The 25,114-nt window shown below is 39.0% G+C and overlaps 2 protein-coding genes across 14 annotated transcripts in view; both read left to right on the top strand.

The window, feature by feature from the left end:
* ACOX1 (acyl-CoA oxidase 1) overlaps positions 1–5,504 on the top strand; it is a 38,993-nt gene extending 33,489 nt beyond the window's left edge. For 3 of the 5 annotated variants that reach the window (XM_088133376.1, XM_088133377.1, XM_088133380.1), the window contains 5 exons: positions 504–683; positions 1,911–2,016; positions 2,106–2,249; positions 2,992–3,219; positions 3,985–5,504. In XM_088133376.1, the coding sequence (XP_087989502.1) occupies positions 504–683; positions 1,911–2,016; positions 2,106–2,249; positions 2,992–3,219; positions 3,985–4,035 (709 nt within the window). In that variant the 3' untranslated portion in view covers positions 4,036–5,504. The remainder of the gene's footprint in view (positions 1–503; positions 684–1,910; positions 2,017–2,105; positions 2,250–2,991; positions 3,220–3,984) is intronic. The other 2 variants (XM_088133378.1, XM_088133379.1) reach the window with 1 other exon arrangement.
* Positions 5,505–6,404: 900 nt separating this feature from the next.
* Positions 6,405–25,114, top strand: part of FBF1 (Fas binding factor 1) — a 37,755-nt gene continuing 19,045 nt past the window's right edge. The window contains exons 1-13 of one of the 9 annotated variants that reach the window (XM_088133373.1): positions 6,405–6,463; positions 8,228–8,324; positions 9,984–10,011; positions 10,991–11,058; positions 11,936–11,977; positions 13,714–13,801; positions 14,116–14,176; positions 14,369–14,419; positions 14,911–15,055; positions 15,921–16,001; positions 17,676–17,792; positions 21,198–21,333; positions 22,654–22,787. In XM_088133373.1, coding sequence (XP_087989499.1) covers positions 14,147–14,176; positions 14,369–14,419; positions 14,911–15,055; positions 15,921–16,001; positions 17,676–17,792; positions 21,198–21,333; positions 22,654–22,787 — 694 coding nt within the window. In that variant the 5' untranslated portion in view covers positions 6,405–6,463; positions 8,228–8,324; positions 9,984–10,011; ... (2 more) ...; positions 13,714–13,801; positions 14,116–14,146. Of the gene's footprint in view, positions 6,510–8,227; positions 8,325–8,348; positions 9,692–9,983; positions 10,012–10,990; positions 11,059–11,935; positions 11,978–12,933; positions 12,956–13,713; positions 13,802–14,115; positions 14,177–14,368; positions 14,420–14,910; positions 15,056–15,920; positions 16,002–17,675; positions 17,793–21,197; positions 21,334–22,653; positions 22,788–25,114 lie in introns of those variants that run through there. The other 8 variants (XM_025172557.2, XM_025172556.2, XM_025172555.2 and 5 more) reach the window with 8 other exon arrangements.

The following is a 25,114-nucleotide window of genomic DNA, read 5'->3' as shown; positions in this document are numbered from 1 at the left end:
CAGAGTTCTCACTCGAGGCGTAAATAGCCAGGTTCAAATTATCCTACTTCAGACACATTATGTGAAGACCTAGCTCTCTAGAGAAGGCTGAAATGCTAGGAAAGGTGAAAGGAAAGAAAAGAGAACAACAAACACCAAAGTCGATTGGCTCAGTTACAGCGGCAATAGGTGCACATCACTGGAAGATCTGAAAGATGAGGTTAGGGACAGAACATCATGAAAAAAATGTATGTGGTCACTAAGAATTGACACAGACTTGATGGCACAGAATCAAGCAATCAGTCAATGTATGAAATATTCTGGTAAGTGCAGCTTTTGACCCTGTCTGGGTTTTATGGTCTAGACTGTCATAAATTACATTAATTATTGGCATCTTTTCTACCTTCATAATTTTATCCTATATGCACTTTTTGAAATCACAGTGCAACTGCTAATTAAAATTATAAGGTAATTTATTATGATGATCCATCGAATGATGTGGAGTAATTTTGTTTTGCATTTAGATTCCTTGTCAAAAGTTATACCCAAGTTAGTTCTGGACAATTAGTTAGTGGCATGATGTCTTACCTGAATGACCTACCAGGACAGCATATTCAGCCCCAGCATGTGGCTGCTAGGCCCACAACACTGCATGTCAACAATCCTTCCAGTTTGGTGGAGGCATATAAATTGAGAGCTTCAAGGTAAGTCAATATAAAAAGTCTATGAAATGTTTCAACTGCTCATTTTGTCTCCCAAATTTTTATTATTAACCAACCTGTCCACTTGGCTCCCTTGTTCTGACAATTTCACATTTAGCTGATTTGAAATGGATGGGGTTGGGCAGTGCCCCTAACATGGTCTTACCATGGTTCAAACAATGGGCCCAGCTTTGACTGATGAATGCAAGAAACCATCTGACAACTACCAGAAAGATGTATAAGGTTCTAGAAGTATGATTTGGAAGCTCAGTTATTTCAAAAATTGATTGGGGGATAGTACCCCTGAAAAACTCTTTAAAAACACTACTACTGACCCAGGAAATAATTGTTGTTGCGTCACTTTGTGTGAGATGGGTGTCTATATAAATATGATAAATAAAAATAAATATGATAAATAAATAAGAGTCAAATCCCTTTTTCATAGTCTTCCAAAGAAGGTGGCAATGCTGCCTGACAGATTCCAGCATTCTTGCTTTGTTTCAGAGTAATGATACTAAGACTGCTTATGTACAATAATATTCTGGGATCAATTTCTGTTCTAGCAAGATCAACATAATGGCTTTTCTCCTGTGAACTCATATATAGCTAAAACTTCAAAGGGGAAAAGAATTATAGTATTCAGTCAAGTTGTAATACAAATTATATTAACAGTATATCACCAATAATTCTCAGTCTATGACTAATGAATAGGAGTATTCCTATGAGTAGAAATAAATACCTACTCATGCAGTGATGTTCCAAATATTATTACTACAGACACATTACAGAGCAGAAAGTGAAAGGATGAACACTAAATAAAAGGGGAAGTAAACCAGAACAGCTATCACTGTTACTGTTACTAACACTTCAAAGGCCTTGGTTTCATTCATTCTGATCAGCTGGCAGCAATATTAAAACTAGTATTTAGACCATAAGAATGAGACTGTTTTCCATTTAATCGTATTGGAAAACAGGGGGCAAAATCCACATTGACAGCTTTGTAAGAGAATGGAAATGATTATTGTTCACCTTACAGGCTAGGAGTAAAGGCTGAATGAGTTTAGATTTTAAAACTTTGATTTTGTCACGCATTGGAGATTTGAGGCTTTGACTGTTTGTCACTGCCATACCAATTTTCAGATGTTACTAGTTGAATGCATTGATTAGAATGTTATTTATGGCCTCAGTGCTAAGTAGAATAAAGTGTGCTTGTGTTCTTCCATGATACAGAATGGTTGAGTTTGCAGCAAAAAATTTTCAGGCTGAACTGAACCGTAGGAAGAGCAAGGAGGACGCTTGGAACCGGACTTCCATTGATCTAGTGCGAGCATCTGAGGTCAGTAGCACCTCAGCATAGTTTCTTTTGGATACTTGTTGATCTTATGACACTTGAAGTCACTTCAATCTATCATATAACCTTTTCAGGCACACTGTCATTATGTGGTAGTCAAACTGTTTACAGCGAAACTTTCAGACATTGGTGACCCAGCTGTCCGTGCTGCCCTTAACAACTTGTGTTTATTGTATGCACTATGTGGGATTATAAAGAACTCTGGAGACTTCCTGCAGGTGGGTAAATATTTTCTACTTTGAGCTGGAAAAACTCTGCTAGAGAGAGAATCTAGTTGAGATGTGAATTAATCAGTCATGGGAGAAAAAGAGACATTTTTGATGAACTAATTTGACAACAAAGTCAAAGGCAAGGTTAGATGATCCTGGATAAAACAAGACACCCTAAGTTGAGTTTTGAGTGCATTTTTGCTGTGTAAGGCAGTCATTTATAGAATGTAAATAAACACGTTAGCAGTATTTTGCCCTTGGGAATTGCAATTTCCTTGTGGAAAATATTGTGCTAGCCGAAAGGGTAACAACATGGAACCCACTGCATTCTGAAATGACACTTTCAGCCCTCCAAAATTAAATTAAAATGGTAAAAACTGTAAATGGTTGAACTCTCATGAAATTATCAGATATCACAAGATGTCTACAAAAGAGTTCACAGTGACATCATTGATGCTTTGCTAAATCTGGATCTTCTTAAAATTGGGGGCAGGAAGGCATATTGTGTGAAATCATTCCAAGGATCTAAAAAGTTTAGTAATGTTTGAAGTAGATGAATATTAACCATGATAAGTGTTTTTATTCTACATTCATAAGAAAAGTGATACCATTTATTTTTTATGCAGGCAATGCCCATTTTCAATCTTAATTCCTTATCTAGAATTAAGGTTCAGATCAGATTTGTTTGCTGGATAGATCAGCTTTTATGTTAATTCTCCTGGTAATAATTGATGAACACTTATAGGTGTAGACCTCTGATTGTTTTGAACAGGGAAGCATTTTGACAGAGGCCCAGCTAATTCAAGTGAACCAGCGTATAAAAGAACTCTTGGCTGTTATCCGTCCTAATGCAGTAGCTCTAGTGGATTCCTTTGATTTCTCCGATTCTGTGCTTGGATCTGTGCTTGGCCGATATGATGGTAATATATATGAGGATATGTTTGAGTGGTCAAAGAAATCACCACTAAATAAAACACAGGTAAGGAATTGCTTTTGTTAATCAGACATTAAAGAGTCATAAGACATAGCAATAAAAAGCAATTATTAGCTAATATTGTAAAAATGTATAGATATATAAATCAGTTCACAAATATAGTCTAGGAATCTGCAGATGTATACAAATGATCATCTGCAGATTCATAAACTATACTTTATGAAGTTATGGAAATATACTGTGGTTCTGTGCTCTTTCCTCAGGAGGAATTCCTGTTGTGGCTTATTTAGATCTAATGGGAAACTGGCTTACAGAAGCCAGGATTTCCATACTGAAGATGATGGCAAAGAACAGTTAGAGAACATGTGGTTATACTTATCTACAACTTTCTTCATAAACTGATGAAGTTGTGGATAAGTATCCAGCCATGTCAATAAAAACTCCTATATACTTTTTTGCTAATGAAGAAAACAGCTCATTTTATATAATTCTTGAATACTTGTATAATTTTTCCTGGTTATGTAGATACTTATAGCAACCGAAGCTATCTGGGTAAGGAAGCTACTGTTAACCTACTTCTACCAAAATATTAGAGAATGCTGGACATTTTTCCTGTCTCATTCGTGGAAATTGATTTGACACCATTATTTTTCATTAGATGTTGTGTTATTAATGGCAGCTACACGTGGGTAGCTGAAGTACCTAAAGCTGCAGTCCAATGTATGCTTATTGGGAAATGTATTATCCTAGTAGGAAGAGAGGTACAGTATGTCTTTAAAATTAATGCCCTCTCTCATTTTTTTCCTTTAGGTCCATGAATCTTTCCACAAACACCTGAAGCCATTGCAGGCTAAACTGTGATAACATGTATTTGCTTTTTAATGTACTTTACTTTAGTTTCTTGAAATAATATAATTTGTCCTATGAGCATCTGAAGCACTTGGCAAATCCAAATAGCCATAGGATAGTCAGTAATTGTAGTCTTCTCATTTTTAAAAAATAAATGTTGAATGAATTAGAGTAAGGAAACACAATGATAAAAATGCAATTGTAATTATGTTCAGAAACTAACCTTTTTTAATGAATCAGAAATGCTTTATAGATTGATGTAAAAGGGTCAGTCTGAGCCTTTTAAGCATCTGCAGAAGCTGTGTTATCTATAGCAGGATTTTCACTACTAAGTAGTTCTAGAAAGCAGTTATTGGGTAGAAACAACTTCTCCAGAAGCTCATTTAAAAAATTGTCTTGCACAATTTTCCAGCATTAATGCCATCTTAAGAGGTGGTTGTTGTCAGCAAAACGTCCTGTACACTTAATCTACTGCAGTGAGATTTTCACAGCTTTGTCAGGAATTAGGTTTCAAGGACCTTGCACAAACATTATGAGTGTATGTATGTAACTGTTTGGTGTCCCAGGAATGGATCCTTTGCGTTATGGGTACAGTCTCTCCTAATAAGTGTCATTCTTAATGTTTGTGTACAATTTAACTTTTTTCATTCCCAAACGGCATGGAAAAGTTCTATATTACATTTCCCGTAAAACCGTCTGTAGCATGCAAGCAAGATCTCTCTCAAGCAGCTATTTCTTTTCTTTTTAAAAGTGGTGGCTTGTTTTCTGAGTGTTCAGGGAAATTGAATGGGAAAATGTCAGGAGTTCCATTTCATAGCAATATTTTCATCATTTCCAACTTGCAAAGCCACTGGGGAGGGAAAACCTTTGCTCTACACAAACTGTAAAGAGTATTTAAGATTCCTGTCCTAGTTTTAAATCTAGGCTTTTTTTCTGAAACAATTTTTTAAAGAGTGGAATATGGATTTTTGCCCCATAAAATCATAGATGAGAAGAGGGTCCAGACTGAGGGGCAAAGTCCCCTCAGCTTACACAGTCTGGCTCCCAGGAGGCTACAGAGAACAGGTTACCACAGTGAAGGACCTCCGCTCTAGATTACTGTTAGCAGGCTAACATTTTAGCATCGTATAGAATTTTTTTGTGTGAAATTACCATGACAAAATTGCAGCAAATTGGTTGGATTCAGCTTCAGTAACAAATCAAGACTTGGATCACAAACTGAGGAATTTCATGAAATTGGAGAGCTGACTTCTTTGATATCCCTGTTCAAGAACGACATGTACTGCAGGGAAAGTCTTATGCTGGAACCTTCAAGCAAGAAAAACACTATAGTATATATTACAACTGGAACAAAAACTGATTATAAAATAATTTTAATATCCTAATTGTCGATATATCTAAAATAGCTGTACTTAATATACTGGATTTCTGTGTACAATGCTAACTGGAAATGAAAAACTGCAATAAAAGACTATTTGACATCTTGTGCAGAACATATGGTATGCTTAATAAATTAACTTTCAAACAGTAAAACATACTTTTCCGAGTGTTCATTAAGCCATCTGCTCATTTCTATGAATAGTTTTTGGTGTGTAATTTTCGTTAGGCTAAAGGTCACAGGAAGAATGGCTTGTCAGAGACTACCCTGCAAAGGGGGCAGGCCAAGCTGAGGACAAGATAAAAATTGAACATTAGTAAGTGGAGGGTTTTTGCCTGGGGGGTGAATGAGATCCTATGGAAGTTGCAAGACAAGGGGGAGAAAGCTAGCGGCTGGAGGCTCGGGAGGAAAAGGGTGAGAGGATGAAGCAATGGATGTTGGGGACAGATGGCACAAAGGCTACACAGGAGAAGGGGAGATGGGGGTGGCGTCACCAGCTTCACTCGGTGCTATGGAAATCCAGCAGACTCGGGAATATTAGAGGCTGCAAGAAATAAAATTCTGGCTGTGTTTTCCTTTAGCTTTCTTTTGAAGGGGCTACTGGCATTTGGCACAGTCTGCAACAATCGCTTGGCTAGCAGGCACAACTGGAAGACTAGAACCAAGAGTGTGTGAAGGGTATCGCCGTCCTCCTCCTCCTCCTCTCTCTGGAGGAAAGGTGTAGTGGGGGCGGGTAGTTTTGCCCTGAGTCTCGAGCCGTCACGCTCCCTTCCGAAAACCGCTCCCTTCAATTAAGTAGCAATTTAGCAACACGTCGCCGGGAGGTAGCGAGAAGGATGGAACCGCCTACGGTTCAGCTCTTGCTGAAAACTGAATCATCCAGGCGCAACTCAAACTCGCAAAACGTCGGCAACTCCTAAACGAAACATCGCGCAACAGCGCAGAGGCTCCAGCCCCGCACCTCTCCCCGGGGAGGAGCCCGGTGCTTCCTGTTTCGTCAGCGCCGGAAAGCAGGCGGGCTGAGTTAGGCGGGAGGCGGCCGGTCAAACTGCGTTTCCTAAGGTGCTTTGCAGCGGTTGCGGGGAAGAGCGACAAAGTCCGTGGTTTGGTTAGTAGGTGGCCATCCAGGGCGACAGGTGTTAGGTCGTTCCCTTTTGCAAAGGAGAACGCGGGAAACGGCGTTTGGCAAACGGGCGGGCTCTAAGCCGCTCCTGACTTGAGAACTAGAAGACTGACTCTTCGACGTGCAGGGAGAGTGCCTGTAGTGTGTGCTGGTTGGCTGCCATGGTAACGTGTTCCAGGGAGCAACGGTGGAGGTGGCAGTAGGAGTCAGGCGAGCAAACTGCACCTTCGTGAAAGCTGGTCACCGCTCCTCGCGTCTGTACACACTTACCATTGTGGCCTGCAGCATCTTGAGTGGGGACGCAACTGAGACAAACTTAATCAGCACGAATGGGTTGAAATACACAACCTGCTAAGCTGCAGCGTGGTTGGTTGGTTAGGATGCAGCTGTGTGAACCCCATTAGTGTGATCAGTTTATGATTCAGTGTCTTATGCAAATACAGGTAATTGGGTTAGTTCAGTAAGCCATAGGTTGGGGTGTTGAGCATATACAGCCACAGTGAATGGCACTGCCATTTAAGGGGTCTGTTATATATGTATAGTATATATATATTGAGGGTTACTAAGATGTAGATAAAATCTTGAAAGAAGGTGACTTATTTTACTCATCCATGTAGTTTTCTTGGCAACAATTAGGATGAGATTTGCCACTGGTGTGTCTTTTGCCTTTCTAGTCTAGGCCCTGGGATCATTAATTTCAGTAGCAATTTCCTGAAGTGCCTTGCCTCTAGATCTCATTGGATTAAAGATAGTTTTACATAATATAACAGATTTGCTGAGAGTCGGGCAGCATAAATATTTAATAAATTAGTAGTAGTAGTAGTAGTAGTGTAAGAGAATCTTATATTTAGGAGTAATGCCTTCTCCCAACTCCATCTGCAAAGCATGAAAGCAAGGCCACAATTCTATCAATGGTATCTATGCTATCAATTTCAGTGGCCTGGTTTGTTCATACTTGTAGATTATCCTTCCCCAAACTGGAGCCTCTAAGTGGCTAGATGATTGTAAGAACTGAAGTCCTACACACTTGGAGGATACCAGATTAGGAAAAGTTGTGACAAATGATCAGGATGTAATAAACATTAGAGGCAACATGTTGATTTGATGGTAGTCACATGTCATTGCCCACCCTGCCCTAAAGAGACATGCTTGAAAAGGTGCTTGGAGTCCCTGTTTTCTTGATGGTTAAGTTGGCTGGAGGTTATGGAGTATATTAGCTAAGAAAGCTTTCTTTGCTCTGGTGTGCTCGACTGGATGATGGGAGTTTTCCAGCACCTCTGGAGAGCCACAAATTTTGGATTTAGAAATCTCTGCTTGATGTTTGTACAAGCTGTGTGAAACTGGGTGCTAGTGGGAAGTTCAAAGGTTTGCACAACAGTTTGCACAACAGATATAACTGCAAACTACATAGCCCCATTTTAGCCTGGTATGTTATCCAAACCCAATCAGTGAGGCCAGTTTATGGCTCACTGACTCATGCAAAGGCAGGGTTAATTGAGTTAACCATGTTGAATGTTATACAAACAGCCATGGTGGGATCTCACAACATACTAGGCTATAATGTGGTCAGCTATTTAATGGATCAGTGTGTCATAGGGCCTCTTGCAAGATTAAAATGCTGCTACAAGATTCTAAACGTCGACCGGTGTATTTCTTTAAAAACCCTTATAAATTGAAGTTGAATTCTTATTTTGCATTTTTAGGTGAGGAAGACTGGAGAAATTTTAAGGTATATACATGAAGAATACCTGAGAGAATCATTTGAGAGTGATACAGCATGCAACTGGGGACCATGATATGGTAAGAATGATCATAGTGATCAACTGATTATGTTGGATCATAGCATAGTGTAGAATGGCATGCTCTATGTTCCAGCCAATTTAACCATCACGAAAACAGGGACTCCAAGCATCTTTTCAGCATGTCTCTTTAGGGCAGGGTGGGCAATACATAGTTTCCTAGAGGATATTGGCTGCACCTTACATCTTTCTTTACAACCACGCTTGCTAAAATTGATGAAAGTTCAAATTCAGCAATTTTTAGTGGGTCTTACATTGTCCATCCCTCATTAAGAGAGAGGTGACCCCATGTACACAGAGAGATTCTAATGGAGAGGTCTCTCTGTTGGAACTGATCCTGCATCATCATGTCTTGATTCTAACTCTGTTCCCATAAAATCCTTACAATCCAGGCTTATGAATACGTCAATGAAACTGTTCATGCCAGTATTTTAATCAGTATAACTAATAAACAGGCTGTCCTATGTATTTTCCGTTGCACTTAGCGCATAGTAAGTCATGCCATAAGTCTAGGATGAAATCTGTGGAAAATATATTCAATAGATAAACACACTGTTCCTTTGGATTGCATTAGTACTTAATTGTTTTGAAATAAAATTCACTGGAGTCTCTTGTTTAGCAACTGTCTTGACATCTAGTCATTATTCTCTTGTTTATTACAAAAATCACTGTGTTCATGTAACATAGAATCCCACGTGAATCAAGACAATTATTTACCTTGATAGCTATCTTGTTAGCAAAGGACAGAATTTGGAATTCCATATTCAACTGAATTTATCTTATGAGAAATGCTCATGACAGTAGAAGAAACAAAAGTTGGAAGTCAGATTGCTGGAAGAAAGACCAGCAACTCAGACATGCTGACAATATCACTTTGGTAGCTGGAAGTGAGGAAGACTTAAGGAATCTGTTGTTAAAGGTAAAAGATGAAAATGCAGAAGCTGGCCTATTGCTCAGTATTAAAAAAGCCCTACAAATGTGCCAACTGCTAGTGCTAACCCAATGCAAATTACTGAAAAAGTTGTGCAAAGCAATAACAGGTTTTATCTTCCTGGACTCGAATCCACAGGGATGGTGACTGTATCCATGCAATAGAGACATCTGCTTCTAAGAAAGACTATGACAAGTCTAGCCAAAATATTAAAATATAGATCGCCCATTTGGTCATGAAGAGTCAGAAGCAGCGGAACGATATCAAAAGTGGCCTTCACCCAATCAGGCAACCTTCAGATGTCTTAGCCGTCAAGTCTGATAATTCCAAGACCTCTGGAGATTATGCAGAATGGTATCTGATATGTTTGCAAAGTACCGGGGTGGGAAGCTGCCATATTTTCATCAATGAAGTAGAACTGTGTTTCTTTTTGCAAGGTAAAAAAGTATTCACATTAGTATAAATAAAATGTAATTTATATTTAGGCAAACTGATCTAGATTAAATCCAGTTTTAGCATAATAGCTTTAAAGCGTTTTAGAATTATAAGAAAACTTAATGAATTCTGACCTTAAAATAGTATTCAGTTCGGGACTTACAAGTGAGAGAACCAAAGGTTCATAACTCTTGGTTTTTGTATTTGTTTACCTCCAGAGTTAATCCAGGTTTGACAAGTTGCTGTCTCTGCTTTCATTTTTCTAACCGAGTATTTATCCTTTTTTTCATTTAGGCAGCGAAACGTAAGAAAGGATTAAGAAGTAAGTGCATTTGTGTTTCTGCTTTCTTAAGATCTGTTGGGTATTAGCCTCCCAGGTTGATCCAATGGATCCTGCAATGTCAGTGGGAGCCAGTTTTAAGAGCCCATATCAAGAGCAGTTTTGGAGATTCTGTTCCTGTGCCTCCTAGTAAGACCAGTTGGGCTGAGTGGATGAAAGACAGGCATTTCTCAATGGCAGTTGCATAATAATAGCACTATCTTCCTGATGAATTCTGTTTCCAAATGGACTAATAAAACATCCAAAGCTTTTTCTTACCAGTATTTTAATGCATTTAATTAAATCCCTATAGTTATCATTTAGATTAAGGGTGTACTGTAGGGAAGGCTGCACTAATAATTTTTGAGAAATAAAAACTGGAGCGGGCAGGGCCGTATTATGCTCATGAGCAGGAATAGGATGGGGAAACTGGGCTTTCCTTTGATTTTTTTAAAAACTAAATTAAACCAAATTTGTGACTTATGCTACAATGTTCAAATGTTTCCTACCTCAAAATATCAGAAAACTCTACCACCAATTTTTAGCAGCTGTGGTTGGAAGGGACTCTAGGAGCTCCAGAAGGGGCTTTGAAGGATGTATCCAGATATGGGGCAGCCAATTGTTCTCTTGTTTGTTTCATCTCTGTGCCAAAGGGCTCCTTCTACTGTGTTTTGATGAGTCTTATGAAACTACATGAGAGCCAATTTTGGTGTAGAGATTAAAGCACCAGGCCAGAAACCCGGAAACCGTGAGTTCTAGTCCTGCCAGTCTCTCTCTCTCAGCCCCAGGAAGCAGGCAATGGCAAACCACTTCCAAAAATGCTGCCACAAAAACTGAATAGACTTCTCCATGCAGTCACCAGGAGTCGAGACTGACTCAAAGGCCAAAAGGAAAAGTAACTACGTAGCTTTTTCTATTACGTACTGCATGCCTTGTTATACAAGTTTTGATGTGAACAGCATCCTATAATTATTTTATGTAGGTGACATAAGGCAAGAGAGTTGAAAAAGAAGCTGTAAGCTTAGTGCAGACATTTTGGCTCACTGGAAGGTATGTGTTGCTGTTTGGCAATGCTTCCTTGTCATAGCTTGCATAATGTTTATCAGCTTGCATCACAGTTATCCTTGGTGCTAACCAGTTCTGCCTCTGCAACCTATTTCAAGTGCTGATTAAGAAGGAACAGGAAGCATTATAACTGGGTCACATATGCTAAATCATAGTATGGTTTGTTTGCTTTTGTCTTGATGTGAACCTAACCATTCTAATTTGGGTACTACGATATATGGCTTACTGAACTGTGTGCATCCAGTTTATTATGGATTTCAACTACTGTGGCTAAAACAAATGATAACATAGCACATGTAAGAGCTCAGCTTTTGTTAACACAGATATATTAAATATGTTAATATAAATATATTAAGATATATTAAATTAATTGGCCAATATATTACTTTTTCTGTCACAGTTATTTAATTGGCTTCATTCCAAAAAGCTGGATGGTCAAGTCTGCTCTGTGGATTTGAGGCAATATTAAAAAAACCTCCCAAATATAATACAATACTATTTTATTGTTACAGGATAAGTGAGTTTCAGGAGCAAAATTTGACACATGAGTAAAGCATGATTTACTTAATCACTCGTACTTCATACATTGGGTAGCTAATCTACACTGATATGGTAGGCTAGAGGATGTGGGTTGATCCTTCCTTGTTGATTCCAAATGGAACCAGTTTTTCACAACAATCTGTAGCACTTTCTGGTGTAATCACTCCATTTGGCTCCATTCTGTCTACATGATTTCCATGTAGACTTGACTTTATTTTTGTTATTCACAACTGCTGTCTGTGGTCTTCCTGAAAATCTGGCCTTGAACTTCTTCAGCCATCTCAGAAATTTTTTACTCATTACTTTGTTCTGTTTGTTCTAGGTTCCATTGATGATGTCCTTGGTGATCTCCTTGGTGATGATGGTAAAGTGGAAAGAAAAAATAAAATATAATAGGAACCTGCTTATGAAGGAATAGCTTCAAATGAAGTTCTGCACCATATGCCTTCCCTTCCCCCTTTAGAGTTTGGATGGGAGGCTACTGGAAAGCATGCTGTTTCTGTAATTATTTTATCAGAGGAATTCCCTCTTTTGATAATGACTTCCACGATCTTGGTTGCTTTAACAAATAATACTATACAAGAGGTATGAAATCCAGTGCCATCTGTTATTTGGAGACAGTTTCATAAAGCTCCAATCAGTGTGGCTACTAAATTATAATTGATTGATTTAAAGATTTATATGGCCAACTACCTCATACAATATAACTCTGGGTGGCTCGCAATAACATACAAAAATAACAAAACACAGAAAAATAAAACCATATCACATAAGCACGGCACCATAACATTCTGATCCCAAATATACATGTGCTGGACTCAACACCCATCCTTGTCCAATGCCTGGGGAAAGAGCCACATCTTAACAGCATTATAACATTTGGCGCTATAAGCAGAGTTAAAACCAAACACCTAAAAATGATCAGTTTGCTACCCTTTTGCTAAACCAAAATTTAGCACTGTTTTCATGAGGAGAAAGAAGCTTCTGCAAAACAACACACTCCCACTTTTTCACACCATTCTACTACAGACAAGAGAAAGAATAAACCAGGACTTGGTTTTACTTTCTGGATTGTGCAAACCATGATATATATTTTAAAATAAACTCTCTTGTTCAAATAAGTTAGTAAACTGAGGATGCAAAATAAAAGGATGCTTATTTAATAATCAAATAGGGTGTCATTTAACCTATAGTCCACATTACCATATATAGATGTCTGTTGACATAAAATTAATTGCTATTACTTTCTTCCTCCTGGCTGTGCAGGAAAAGGAAAGAAGAGAGGGGATGTATAATCCCAAGGCTTCTCACAGACTTCTTTCTGTTCATGCATGGATGCTAAGTTAGTACATGGTATTACATGCATAGCTTTTAACTGGCTGAGTTCATACATCAAGCTAAATCATAATGTGCTTTATTTGGTTCTGGCTTATTGTGATGTGTGAATTTAGCTTTTTTTAGTTTGTAGACTATGGCTTTTAGCATAAAGTTATATGTGAATTAGATGGCTATGGCGTGTTCAAACCATGGTTAAAATTACATTTTGTATGATGTGAGACCCAAGTCATGTTCTTTTTATTCCTGCAGTTACTGTGCTACTAGCATTGTTTTTCGTATGTTCTTTTAATATAGTTTTATGGGTATACTGTTTTTAATTTTGTAAGCTATCAAGTGCTATTTTAGGGAAAATACATGGCTTACATGTTTCTGTATGGATGGATTTTGTACATCACCTACTTCATAGCAGCTGTGCAATGAGACAAATGTTGAGGTATAACCACGGTGCCTATTCATGAACTTCATCCTTACCTTTTCAGGCCCAATATTTTACTAAGTAATTAATTTGTTAGATTAATGTCTCTACTTGCTGTTCTTCAGTTTTTCACCTTGAGAAGTCGTTTGGGCTATGAGAGGGACTGGCTCAAGTTACTGACTAAAATTTCATAGGTCCAAGTGGACTTGAACTAGTTTCCTCCATACTGAGTCTGTTTTTACTCAGTACCTACTTTGCTGAGAATACCAATTAGATAGAATGGATCTCATAGAGCAAAGGATACAGTCTGTACTTAAATTTGCGACATCTTCACCTCTCATTTTAAGATGACGCTCCCATTAAATCGGGCAAACCTGCCTCATTTGGTAGCACTGAGGGGAAAGCCAGAGGAACTGTGCCACAGGCCAACAGAAGGTACGTAATGGCATTGAACTTCAATATTGAACACATTCAGGGTACAGAATGATGGTAGGACTAAGAGAGCCTCTTGAACATATTATTATTGTTTTTTCTCTTCTCTTTAACATTTCTCGGTGTGAACTGTATATATAGATGGATCTTTCCTAAGCTGAGTTGCTAATAAAATTCTTCTAAACTGAAATGACTTTTGGAAACTCCTCCTTGGTCAAAATGTCTGAGTGGTCTAGGGACTTTTGGTAAAACCTGTAACAAGTGCAGTTTGGGGTGGGATCCATTCTTCCCCTCAATCTTTTCCTCTCTATTTCCAGGGGCCTTCTGGAGGATGACTTCTTTAGCAAAATGGCTGTTGAGGAAGGGTCAGATGTGGAGGTGAGAATATATAACAGCCAAGGTTCTTTCTTTGAAAATACAGGATGCAAAGGATCATTCAGTTGTAGCTAGTAATGATGACTGATGAATTCTGCTGAATATGCCCAGGTTATTGTCTTGAATGGTCATGCAGAATTTATTTGACATTTTTCCATTGAAGCGTCATCTATTATTTATTTGTTCTCCTCTCAGGATCCTGATATCTCAGATGTAGATCCAGAAGCGCTTCTAGAGACCTTGAAGGTAAACTGGAGGATACAACTTGCACCATATAAATAAACTGAGTTTACTGTGTCCCGCAAATGGTGTAAAAATGCTGAGCACACACATCTCACAGACCCAAGAAATGGTTTGTTTGTTTTTTGTTTTAGCATGATGTGCAAATAGGAGGTAGGAGTGGGATGGGATAGCAAACCATGATTTGCTAGCATAATGAATACAGCTCTTGCCTAGCATGCTTTGTGAATAAGGAGACACAATTTATTTATTGTCTGCTGGAATGTTTTTAGTTTTGCTATGTGTCTCTCCCAAGCTTTTGATCCAGTTAATAGGAGTGCAAAAGATAACGCAACTAAAAAGGAGGGAATAGAAACTGGAAATTGTCCAAACAAGCCATGGATATTTTACTCATCAGAAAGCCAGACCCTAGCATATTTCTGGCCCGTTTAGTAAGCCATGGTTAAATTGTGGTCCCCAGTGCACAAAAGATCAACATATGTTTTCTCTCCCACCAGGATATGGATGAGATGGAGGCTGATATTTTGGGCATAAAGAAAACAAGCGCAAGATCTCCTCAGAAGCCTGTTAAAGGTAAAGGAACAGCAGAGCCTTTAGCTGAGCCAGCCAAATCTGCTAAGACAGCAACCATCACAGAAAAAGGTGAGTGTCTTTCCTTTTGCATCATTTTTCAAAATAACGCCGATGTCTTGGGACACAACGGATGCTATTTCCGTACTGAAATATTAGGGTAGGGTTTTTTTTAGTGGTACTTCTGTTACCCTCTTTGTGTCCTTGATACATTATCTGTGATGAACACTTTACCCTGACTGACTCAACACTAATCCATGAAACCCAGCTGGCATTGTGAAACTGAAACAGGAATGTCTGCAAGTTCACCATGCTGAATTCCTTAGGCAAAGTCTGGATATAAATGAGGACAAACCTGAATAATGCCAGTCAGCTGTCTCCTGCCGGTGCCACAGAGACTGCTAAGGGGCCCTTGACATTTAGAGGGCGCTTGTGTGCTACACCCTGGCACCAAAATAGGGGCCCCTCAAAAAGGGGCTGGCTAAAACATCTAGAAAAGGAGCTTGTTAGAAAAGCTGTTGTATCTGTGAGGGCTGTGGAATGCTTTGGAGTCAAAAACAGAAAGGTGCATCAGAGCATGCAGGGTCTCTCATGTAGCACCTCTTTGCAAATCTGTAAAGCAGCTGTGTCTTTTCCGGGCTGTGGCTGCCCTGTGCAGTTGTAGCTTGATCCTGGAAACAGATGTTTGGTTTAAGGAGTTGCTGATAAGTACTATGAGTGCACTCACGCCACAGCCCAACCTCACAGAATTATCTCAACTTTGTGAATTCTTTAGATTTGCCTTGCCAAACTTGTGTTGGACTCCACTGGCCATGGCAGCTTGGAAGTATGGGTACTATAATCTAAAACAACTGGAGGCTAATAAGTTCCTTTATACCTTGATGACAATATCTACTATGCCTTTATTTTTTTTAATAAACAATAACCTTTACACTAGGAGACTCTGTAGGTGAAATCAGTAAGGATCTTGGTTCTGTTCCCTCTGCCTCCAAACAACAGAAACGTTTCTCCCTTGAAGGTAGGATCAATTTGCATAGAATATATTTTTAAAGTTAGTTTTGAACACAAAGTGAATTTGGAAACACAGGACTAGTATGTGACAATATTTATATCTCACCAACAGTCAATCCAACTCTGAACTTTTTTTGCTATAAATATCCTTCAAATACAGAAACCATAGATAGTGTTACCCTATTACAAACTACATTTGCCTGTTGCTTTCTAGATATGTTGAATTGCGACTCACATGTTGGCTCTCCATATTCTTTCTTCAACATTTTTTTTAGATTTTTATCCCACCTTTATTATTTTTATAAATAACTCAAGGTGGTGAACATACCTAATACTCCTTCCTCCTCCTATTTTCCCCACAACAACAACCCTGTGAGGTGAGTTGGGCTGAGAGAGAGTGACTGGCCCAAAGTCACTCAGCCAGTTTTTCATGTCTAAGGTGGGACTAGAACTCACAGTCTCCTGGTTTCTAGGCCCACACCTCAACCACCACACCAAACTGGCTTTTTTTGTTTTGCTTTTTTTCTCTCTTAAGTGTGGTACAGTCTATAAAACCTCCCTCCCTCCCTCCCTCAAATGCCCCCTGTACACATACAAAAACACATACATGCACAGAAACCATCTAGCACAGGAGCAGTATTCTGGAAAGCATACAGTAAAGCAAAAGATCACAGATTGCCCAACTGGGTTGCAGATTAAAGGTGCACTCTCCCTCTAACCTTTGAGCCTACGTTGACAATAATTGCTGATTTATTGTGAGGATTAAAGCAAGGAGGACATTTTTTTTTGCAGAAAGACAGAATGAATTGTTTGTGTATAAAATCATGGTCTCCCATAATATAGGGAAAAAAACTCTGAGTTTTATTTTGGCACATTACAGGTAGTTCTTGGTTAATGACCACTTGTTCAGCGACCGTTTGAAGTTATGAAGAATGGTACTTACAACTGTCCTTGGCAACTGGCTCACACTTACAACAGTTGCAGTGTCCCACAGTCACGTAATCACCATTTGCAACCTTCCCTGTCAGCTTCCACAAGCAAAGTCAATGGAAATGGCAGGGAAATTTGCACGTCATTCAGTAAGTCTCCCCCACCCTGCAGCAGCCACCCCAAGCCCCACTGCGTTCACACCGTGCTGGCCCCTCCTGCATTCTGCAGCAGCCACTCCAAGCCCTGCCACACTTGTGCTGTGTTGCACCGACCCCTCGCACACCTTCACACACCCAGCAGTAGCCTGCTTGCAAGCCGCCTGGGACTTGCAATTTCCTGCCGGCTTCCCCTCTGACTTTGCTTGTTGGAAGCCGGCAGGAAGTTGCAAGGAAATCCTCACTTAATGAACCACAATCCTTGCTTAATGATGACATCGCTGTTTATGGCTGCATCACTTAGCCACAGAAATTCCGGTCCCAATTACCCTGTTAACCATGGATTGCCTGTATTTTGCTAAAAATGGTTTCATGGTAGCTTCCTTAAACTTTAGTCAGTTTTCTTTATGTAGAAGTATCCTAAGACTATTGTGCTGGGTTAACCCTCTTGGTGGTTTGAATTTGGGCCTAATAAATAGGAAAATATCTGGGCTATAAAATCTCCTAATCCCATACCAGTTCTTTGCATTTACTTCAGCTCTGCTTGTTTTGAAATTACTGCTCTCCTAAAGTTCATAGACTTGTACTTTTTCTAGCTATAGATGATCCTTTGGCTGGCCTTCTGTCTGATGATGAAGAGAGCACAGTGAAGAAAACACATTCTTCCATCACCAAAAATACTCCAGAAATCAGCGGAACCCCTAATGAGAAAGGTAAAATATGGTCCCAGAACTGCATTGCTTCAGACTACTTTGGCTTCTTCAGAGTGCATTGTTAGGACTAATTATAGGTAGTCCTCATTGAACGACCACTCGTTCAGTGACCACTTGAAGTTATGATGGCACTGAACAAGGGGGACTTACGATGGGTCCTCATAGTTGTGGCTGTCACAGCTTCCCTATGGTCACGTGATCACAATTTGGGTGCTTGGCAATCAGCTGACAGTTATGACATCACAGCATTCTGCGGTCATGTGATTGCCATTTGTGACCTACGCTGCAAGCTTCCAACAAGCAAAGTCAGTGGAAAAGCCATCAGGAGGTTGCAAATGGCAATTCCGTGACTGTGGGATGCTGTGACTGCAGGATTCGCCTAACAACGGCAACTGGAATTGCTCCATATGCCATTGTAAGTCGGTGTGGTCATGTGACGTCACACTTTACAACCGCATCATTTAGCAACAGAATTGCAGGCCTGAATTACTATCATTAAGCGAGGACTACCTATAAAGTGGTTTTTTGTACAAATAAAATGGAAGTGGATGCTGATAGTTGCTTTTTTGTGCCCAAACCTAAAGCTATGCTGATTCAGGTCAATGACTTACCTAGTTTAGTACCTGTTTTCCATGGCAGCCAACCTGATGCCCACAAAGTACTGGTTCTTACTCTCCTGCACAATATCAAGCGGATTGGGATTTGGGGACACCTGGACAATTGGCCATTAGATTCAAGTCTAGTTAAAAAGTTTCTGCAGACAACTTTTTGAGGAGATGGTTATGACAGCAATCATTTTATTATTTCTGTATAGCCTCATGAGGTTCAGCAGCCTGATTTGTCTGGCTGAAAGGGTTTGGGGTTAAATTGTTAAATCAGTGAATATCCATATAGAGCTTTATATTTGAAAACAAGTTGGAACTTGTACAGTAAAGCCCTTTAGTGTTGCTGATGCTACGGTCTTCCACAAATATCTGAAAGAAGAACTTAAACAGTAGTTTAAGTAATTTAGAAGAACTAAGTGTGCTGCTTGATAGCTTGTCCCTGACCTTTCCCATTGCCAGAATCCTTTTATAATGTTCATTCATATGCAGCTCTTGTTCAGTAAGGACAGGATATTTCTATATTTCAGGGGGTTTTGTTTGTATCTTCAAGTCATTGTTGACTCCTGGCAACTGCCTGGACAAGTCTCTGCAGTTTTCTTGGCAAGATTTCAAAAGGGGTTTGCCGTTACCTGCTTCCTAGGGCTGAGAGAGTGACTGGCCCAAGGTCACCCAAACTGGCTTTGGGCCTAAGACGGGATTAGAACTCACAGTCTCCCAGTTTCTAGCCTGGTGCCTTTAACAGCGCTGACCTAGAACCAGGAGACTGTGAGTTCTAGGCCTCACTTAGGCATGAAAGCTGGCTGGTGGCTTTGGGCCAGTCACACTCTCAGCCCAACCCACCTCACAGGGTTGTTGTGGGGAAAACAGGAGGAGGCAAGAGTATTAAATATGTTCACTGCCTTGAGTTGACCAATATATATAAAAAAGGGATTAATAATAGTAATAATTCAGTACAGAAAAATGGAAAGAGAATAGCAAACAGAAATCAGTAATTAATGTCTTCTAAGAAAATATAAATTACTGACACAGCAGTTTCATATTAATATGTCATCTGTGTTGAACAAGAAATAATACAGGCAAGATCTTCCAAAAAAAAAAAAAAAGCTTTGTATTAAAGCTTCAGCTATCTCCCCCACCACCACCACCTGAAAAAGCCTCATAGGCATTTTGGCATCACCCTGGATAGCCTGGTGCCATAACTGCAGTTATTCTAAACAAACAAATATCCTTTTAATTGAGTCTGCGTAACGCAATAAGTCACACTTTACTCCTCCTTCTGGCCTCCAGACAGAACCAAATGAGCACATACTATTGAAAAACTACTTTTGCTGCCCCAGGTTTTCTACCCTCCTTCACCAAGCACAGGGTAATTTTCACCCTGTTTTGGCCATAAGTGCATGGTGTGTATGTATGTATGTATGTATGTATGTATGTATGTGTATATATGTATATATGTATATATGTATTTATTTATTCGATGTATGTAGTCGCCCATCTCACATTCACGACTCTAGGTGGCTTCCAATTAAAACATAAACAATGCCCCCCCCAAACAAAAAATAAAGCAACCATACAAACAGTACAAACCAATTTTAACAATTGTTAAAACAATTAAAACCTATACAATACAATCACTAGGAGGGCACAGTAATTCGTGGACCATACAGCCATTTTATGGGCCCCACACCACTGGCCAGATGGCAAAACCAGGTCTTCAGGCCGTTCCGGAAGGCCATCAAGGTCGGGGCTTGAGGATGTTCCATAGGGCAGGTGCTGCAGCAGAAAAGGCCCTCCTCCTGGGTTCTGCCAGATGACACTCTCTAGTGGACAGAACCCACAACAAGCCTCTTCTGCTCTACCTGATGGGATGGGTAGATGTCACCAGCACCTTGAATTGGACCCAGAAGCAAATTGGTAACTAATGCAGCTCGAGGAGCAAAGGTGTAATGTGCGCAGATCTAGGTGTGCACATAACTGCCCACGCAGCTGCATTTTGCAACAACTGAAGCTTCCAAATACTCTCCAATGGCAGCCCCATATAGAGTGCATTCATTCCCTTCTTGCAAATGACAACTGGCTCATGTCAGCCCTTCAAGGTATTCCAGACAAGAAACCATAGGTACTAACACTATCTTTATTGTAAAGTGACAGTAACAGAATCTTGCAAGTCTGCAAGCACATCTCTTCCCCCACCATCCCTTGCCTTTACTTTCCAGGGAACTAGGGAGAGTCCCTTCTGAGATGCTTTCCACGTCCCCATTCCTTCAGCGGGCTGAGATGTCTCTTATCTGACCATTGCCCTGGCTGCAGCTCTTCCTCCTCCCATCTTTCAAGGGTATTCCCACAGACCATTACAGCTTGCCACCACAGAGATAGCTGTCTTACTGGCTGGGACAGATTAGGACTTTTAAATTACGGCCAACATGCTTTTGGAATGTGTATTGAAGATAGGTTATGCTTAGCATTGCATGTGAATGCACCCATTGAATTTGGAAACAGAAGGACAACTTAGAATACATTAATATACTACCACTGAAATGTGAGAGAAGAAAAGTAGAGCAATTCCAGAGGGATAGGGTAATATAGAAACAAGGCAAGAAAACACCATATTACAATATACAAACCATGAGATTGATCATTTAACTGATATAAAATGTTTCATTAGTGACATTATGGGTATAATCAGTTTAATTTTTTTTTCTGAATTGGTGGAAGATTCATAACTTTTCAACTAATGCTGTAAAATCAGAGCTTATTTTTGGAAAATCTGTCCATGTATTGGATACATCTGTACCTGCAGTTCATGGCTGTGCTGTTGCCCCGGACCAAAAACGAGAGGAATTAACGTTTGAAGATGATGGAGAGGATCTCATGGATGCTCTGGGGTTTGGTGAAACCTCGAAGGCAGAAGTGAAATCTGGCAGGAAGAGTGAAGAGTAAGCCAGACCTTTAGGCTTAGATTGATTAGAATTTATCTTTTTTGAACAGGTTTAAATGTTTATTTTTAATTGTTAGCCACTTTGAATGCCTTGTAGGTAGAAAAAGACAGCATGCACTGAAAAAAATGAGCTGTCTCTGTTCACCCTACAGCAATTGTTTTAATTGTTTTTAACTGGTTTTGTAGAAAGTTTTTAATTGTTGGTTGTATTCTTCACCAACCAGAGTCACTTTGTGTGAAGTGGGCGGCCATATAAATTTGTCAAATAAATAAAATGAGCGACTAATTTCTTTCTTTGGAAGAGGAGTCATGGCATTAATGGATATGCAAAATACTTCAGTGGTTTCACATTTGGAGTAAATTAAGGTAGCTTTCCATAACTGGCATAGCCAAAAGCCTGGGAAATCCGGCAACTGCACTTCCAGTAAATATAAAGGGCACTTGATTGAAGGAGGATGAATTATGAGCAAATTCATACTACCACCATTGATTTTTTTGTAGCATAAGAGGAGGACCAACTTCTAAGACTTAATTAACCTCCTTAAAATTCTCCCAATTGTTGATTACAGGTAGTCCTTGCTTAATGGCCATTAGTTTAGCAACTGTTTAAAGTTACAACAGCACTGAAAAAAGTGATTTACAGCCAGTCTTCACACTTACGACTGTTGCAGCGTCCCTGCAGTCACAGGATCGCGATTTGAGCACTCGGCAACTGTTTGCACATTTACGACAGTTGCAGTGTCCCATGGTCACATGATTGCCATCTACAACCTTCCCAACTGGCTTCTGGCAAGCAGAGTCAATGGGGAAACTGGGAGGAAATTGCAAGTAGTGGTCACTTGAGGTCTCAGTTAATGACTCTGGTGATTCGCTTAATGATCACAACTGGGACTGCCAGAACTGCCGTTGCTAAGTGGGGCGGTCACATATTTTGCTTAAAGACCACTTCGCTTAGCGACAGAGTTGCTGGTCCCAATTAGGGTCATTAAGTGAGGACTACCTGTATCCTAAACAATGCCACTGATCAGTCCTAGTTACGAGGAAAGAGAAGTACATTTCCCAGTGTAGTCTATAGATTGCATCTAACCTCTTACTGGTATAGTGGGATCAAGGCAGACTTTTATGGATTTCTGGAAACTGTCACCTGATATTCTAGTTTCCTAGCATTAGGCAGAAACTGCCTATGTGTTTTCAGTCTGCTACTGTCAGCCATGAAGTAAAAGCTGGGATACAAACTAGAAATGCTGAGAAAAGTCAGTATTTCCCTGTCATCCCCAGATTCTTTAAAGCATAACATGGTTGTATTTCTTTATTAAAGAAAGGAACCTCGTCCTGCCCGATCCAGGCTAGATGAGTTGCTGGGACTAGGAACAGCAAAAAAACTCCTAGAGCGACCAAGCATAGGGGAACCGAAGGAGTTCAAACTGGATAAGAAATATCAGAAGCAAACAGGTAAGAGTGATAGGGACCACTGAACCTGTCATACAAACAGTAGTCTTTTTCACTGAAATATCTATGGCATTATATATCTGCATTAGGAACCTGAAAGAGTGACTATTGTTTGAAAAAAGATGGAAAGTATTACCTGATGTGTGTGTTTGATGTTTTGCTGGGGCTCATAGACAAATACAGAAAATATTTAACTATGTTTGCTCCGACAAGAATATTGAAGAATCTCTCCCTCGTTCAGATTGAAAAATGATTCTGTGTTTTGCTTTGTTTGTTTTTATTTGCAACCTTTGGATGGTTTTCTAAAGAGCTTGCAAAATGACTTGTTCTCTGAATCTGAAATAAACATACAGTTTTGCTCGTGTCTTGCACAGTTGTCATGGAAAGACCGATTTTCTTGGTATGCATTTCTAACTCTAGAAATTGCCATAAGAAATATGGCTGAACAAGTTTTGTAATCTGCTGCTGCATAATGCCTGTGACATGACTAAAAGGCCTAATTTGATGTACTATCTTGTAATATTTCAATAATAGATTTTACTTAACATAAAGCCTGAGTGTTCTCCAACTATATTACACAAGGCAGAAAATTTGATTCTGTCTGAATGATTATTCTCATGAATTAACTTTTTGAAATCACTGGAAATCCTAAGGTTTAAAATATAGTTCATTTGAATTTCATGCTTTTTCCATTATGATTTCCAAGCCTTCAAGGCACATGCTTAGCTTATGAATACGTAGTTGTTTTCTATAAAAAGTTTTGAACCAGGACCAGACTTCCAAGATTTCAGAGATCTTCTCCAGCACTATCTGGAAATGTTTTTAAGGATTGAATCTGAGACATTTTGCACAAAATGCATGAGCTCTTTTTTTTATTTCCTAGTTTTTTTAAGAATTTTTGTTTAATATTTTTATTAAAGTTTATGTACATAAAAACTAATACAAAACTAAAAAACCTACAAACAAACAAACAAACAGAAAGAGAAAGAAAGAAAGAAAGAAAGAAAGATCACTTCCCCTCCCTCCAAACAAGTATATGTATTAACAGTAACTTAACACCTTCTCTATTATTACTAAAAAAAAACCCTCTTTATCCCCCTTCTCATCCCTAAATAATAAACAAAATTGTAAAAAATATTCAACAATCAGTCTAATCAGCAAAAGGATTAAGAATGCCAGTAATAATAAACTATAAATTTTAAGCTTAAACAAATAGGTCAATTTTGCATTTTAACTTCTAAGTTTTTTCTGAGAAGTGAAACCTAAAAGATCTCTCCTCTTAAGCATACAAAAGACCAATAATAATCACGGATGTGTTTTAAGCTAAACCAAATAAATCACTTTTACAGGTATAAATCGTCTTAACAGTCCTGGTCAGAAAAAGAAAATTCAATATTAATCCAAAATCAAAATGTGGACAATTTAACCTTGATCTGATAAATCCACTTTAAATTCCTTTCTCTTCTTTTTGAAAGGCTCAGTCTTCAGTCTCTTCTCCAAATAAAACCCCAGATAACAATCTCTTACCATTCTCTTCCTATCTATTTTCAAAAAAGGTTTCAGAGATTTGGTATTTCCCTTCACTGTGTCCAAAATAAAATAGTTCTCAAAGTCACTCTTCCAGTCCATTACAGCTTCTTTCTCCATATCATTCTCATAATGAAGCAACTTTGAGTCCATCTTCAGATCCACAACATCTTTTTCCATATCTTTCATGTGTCACTTATAATCTGGCATTTCTTTAAAGTCCATTTTAAAATCCTTATTCAAGTCGTCCTCCACTGGTATTTTTTCCACTAAAATCTTTTCTTCTTCTACTTCTACAACCTCTGTTAGCCCCAATTTTACAAATAGTTCCTGGACATACTGATTCCAAACAGCTAAAAATTATTCTTTGTAAGAAAGATACTCTTCCATTGGTAAAAGAGATATATTATAGTGTCTGTTCCTTCTGACCTTTAAGGCACTTTCTTATCTTATGTTTATTTTCAGAAGCCAAACTTTCCCAGGGCAGATTTTCTTGCAATTAAATCCAAATTCACTTACTGTATTTTTTTAAACATTTAAAACAATCCTTAAAAAAGCTGTTTCAAATTCATCTAGCCTCTTAATTGTCCCTAATCAACATTCTTAATTCCCTTTCGCTGTTTCCAAACCCTAAAGTATTTCTTTTTTATCTTTAAACTTACTTTGGTCTTCTTTCTCCCAGGATAATAGGAAATTCCCCTGGTGTACAGCAACTTATCTTTCAGTAGGTTTTTAATTGCCAAATAAATCACAAATAGGCAGTTTACAATGTTAGTTAAAAGAGGAAGTAAAGTAGATCTAGT

The sequence above is a fragment of the Python bivittatus genome, unplaced genomic scaffold (genome assembly GCF_059951505.1).
Source record: "Python bivittatus isolate LINGU-HERP-01145 unplaced genomic scaffold, Pbiv_v1 ctg000080_np1212, whole genome shotgun sequence".
Lineage (NCBI taxonomy): Eukaryota > Metazoa > Chordata > Lepidosauria > Squamata > Pythonidae > Python > Python bivittatus.
This window is presented reverse-complemented; position numbering and strand designations above follow the sequence as displayed.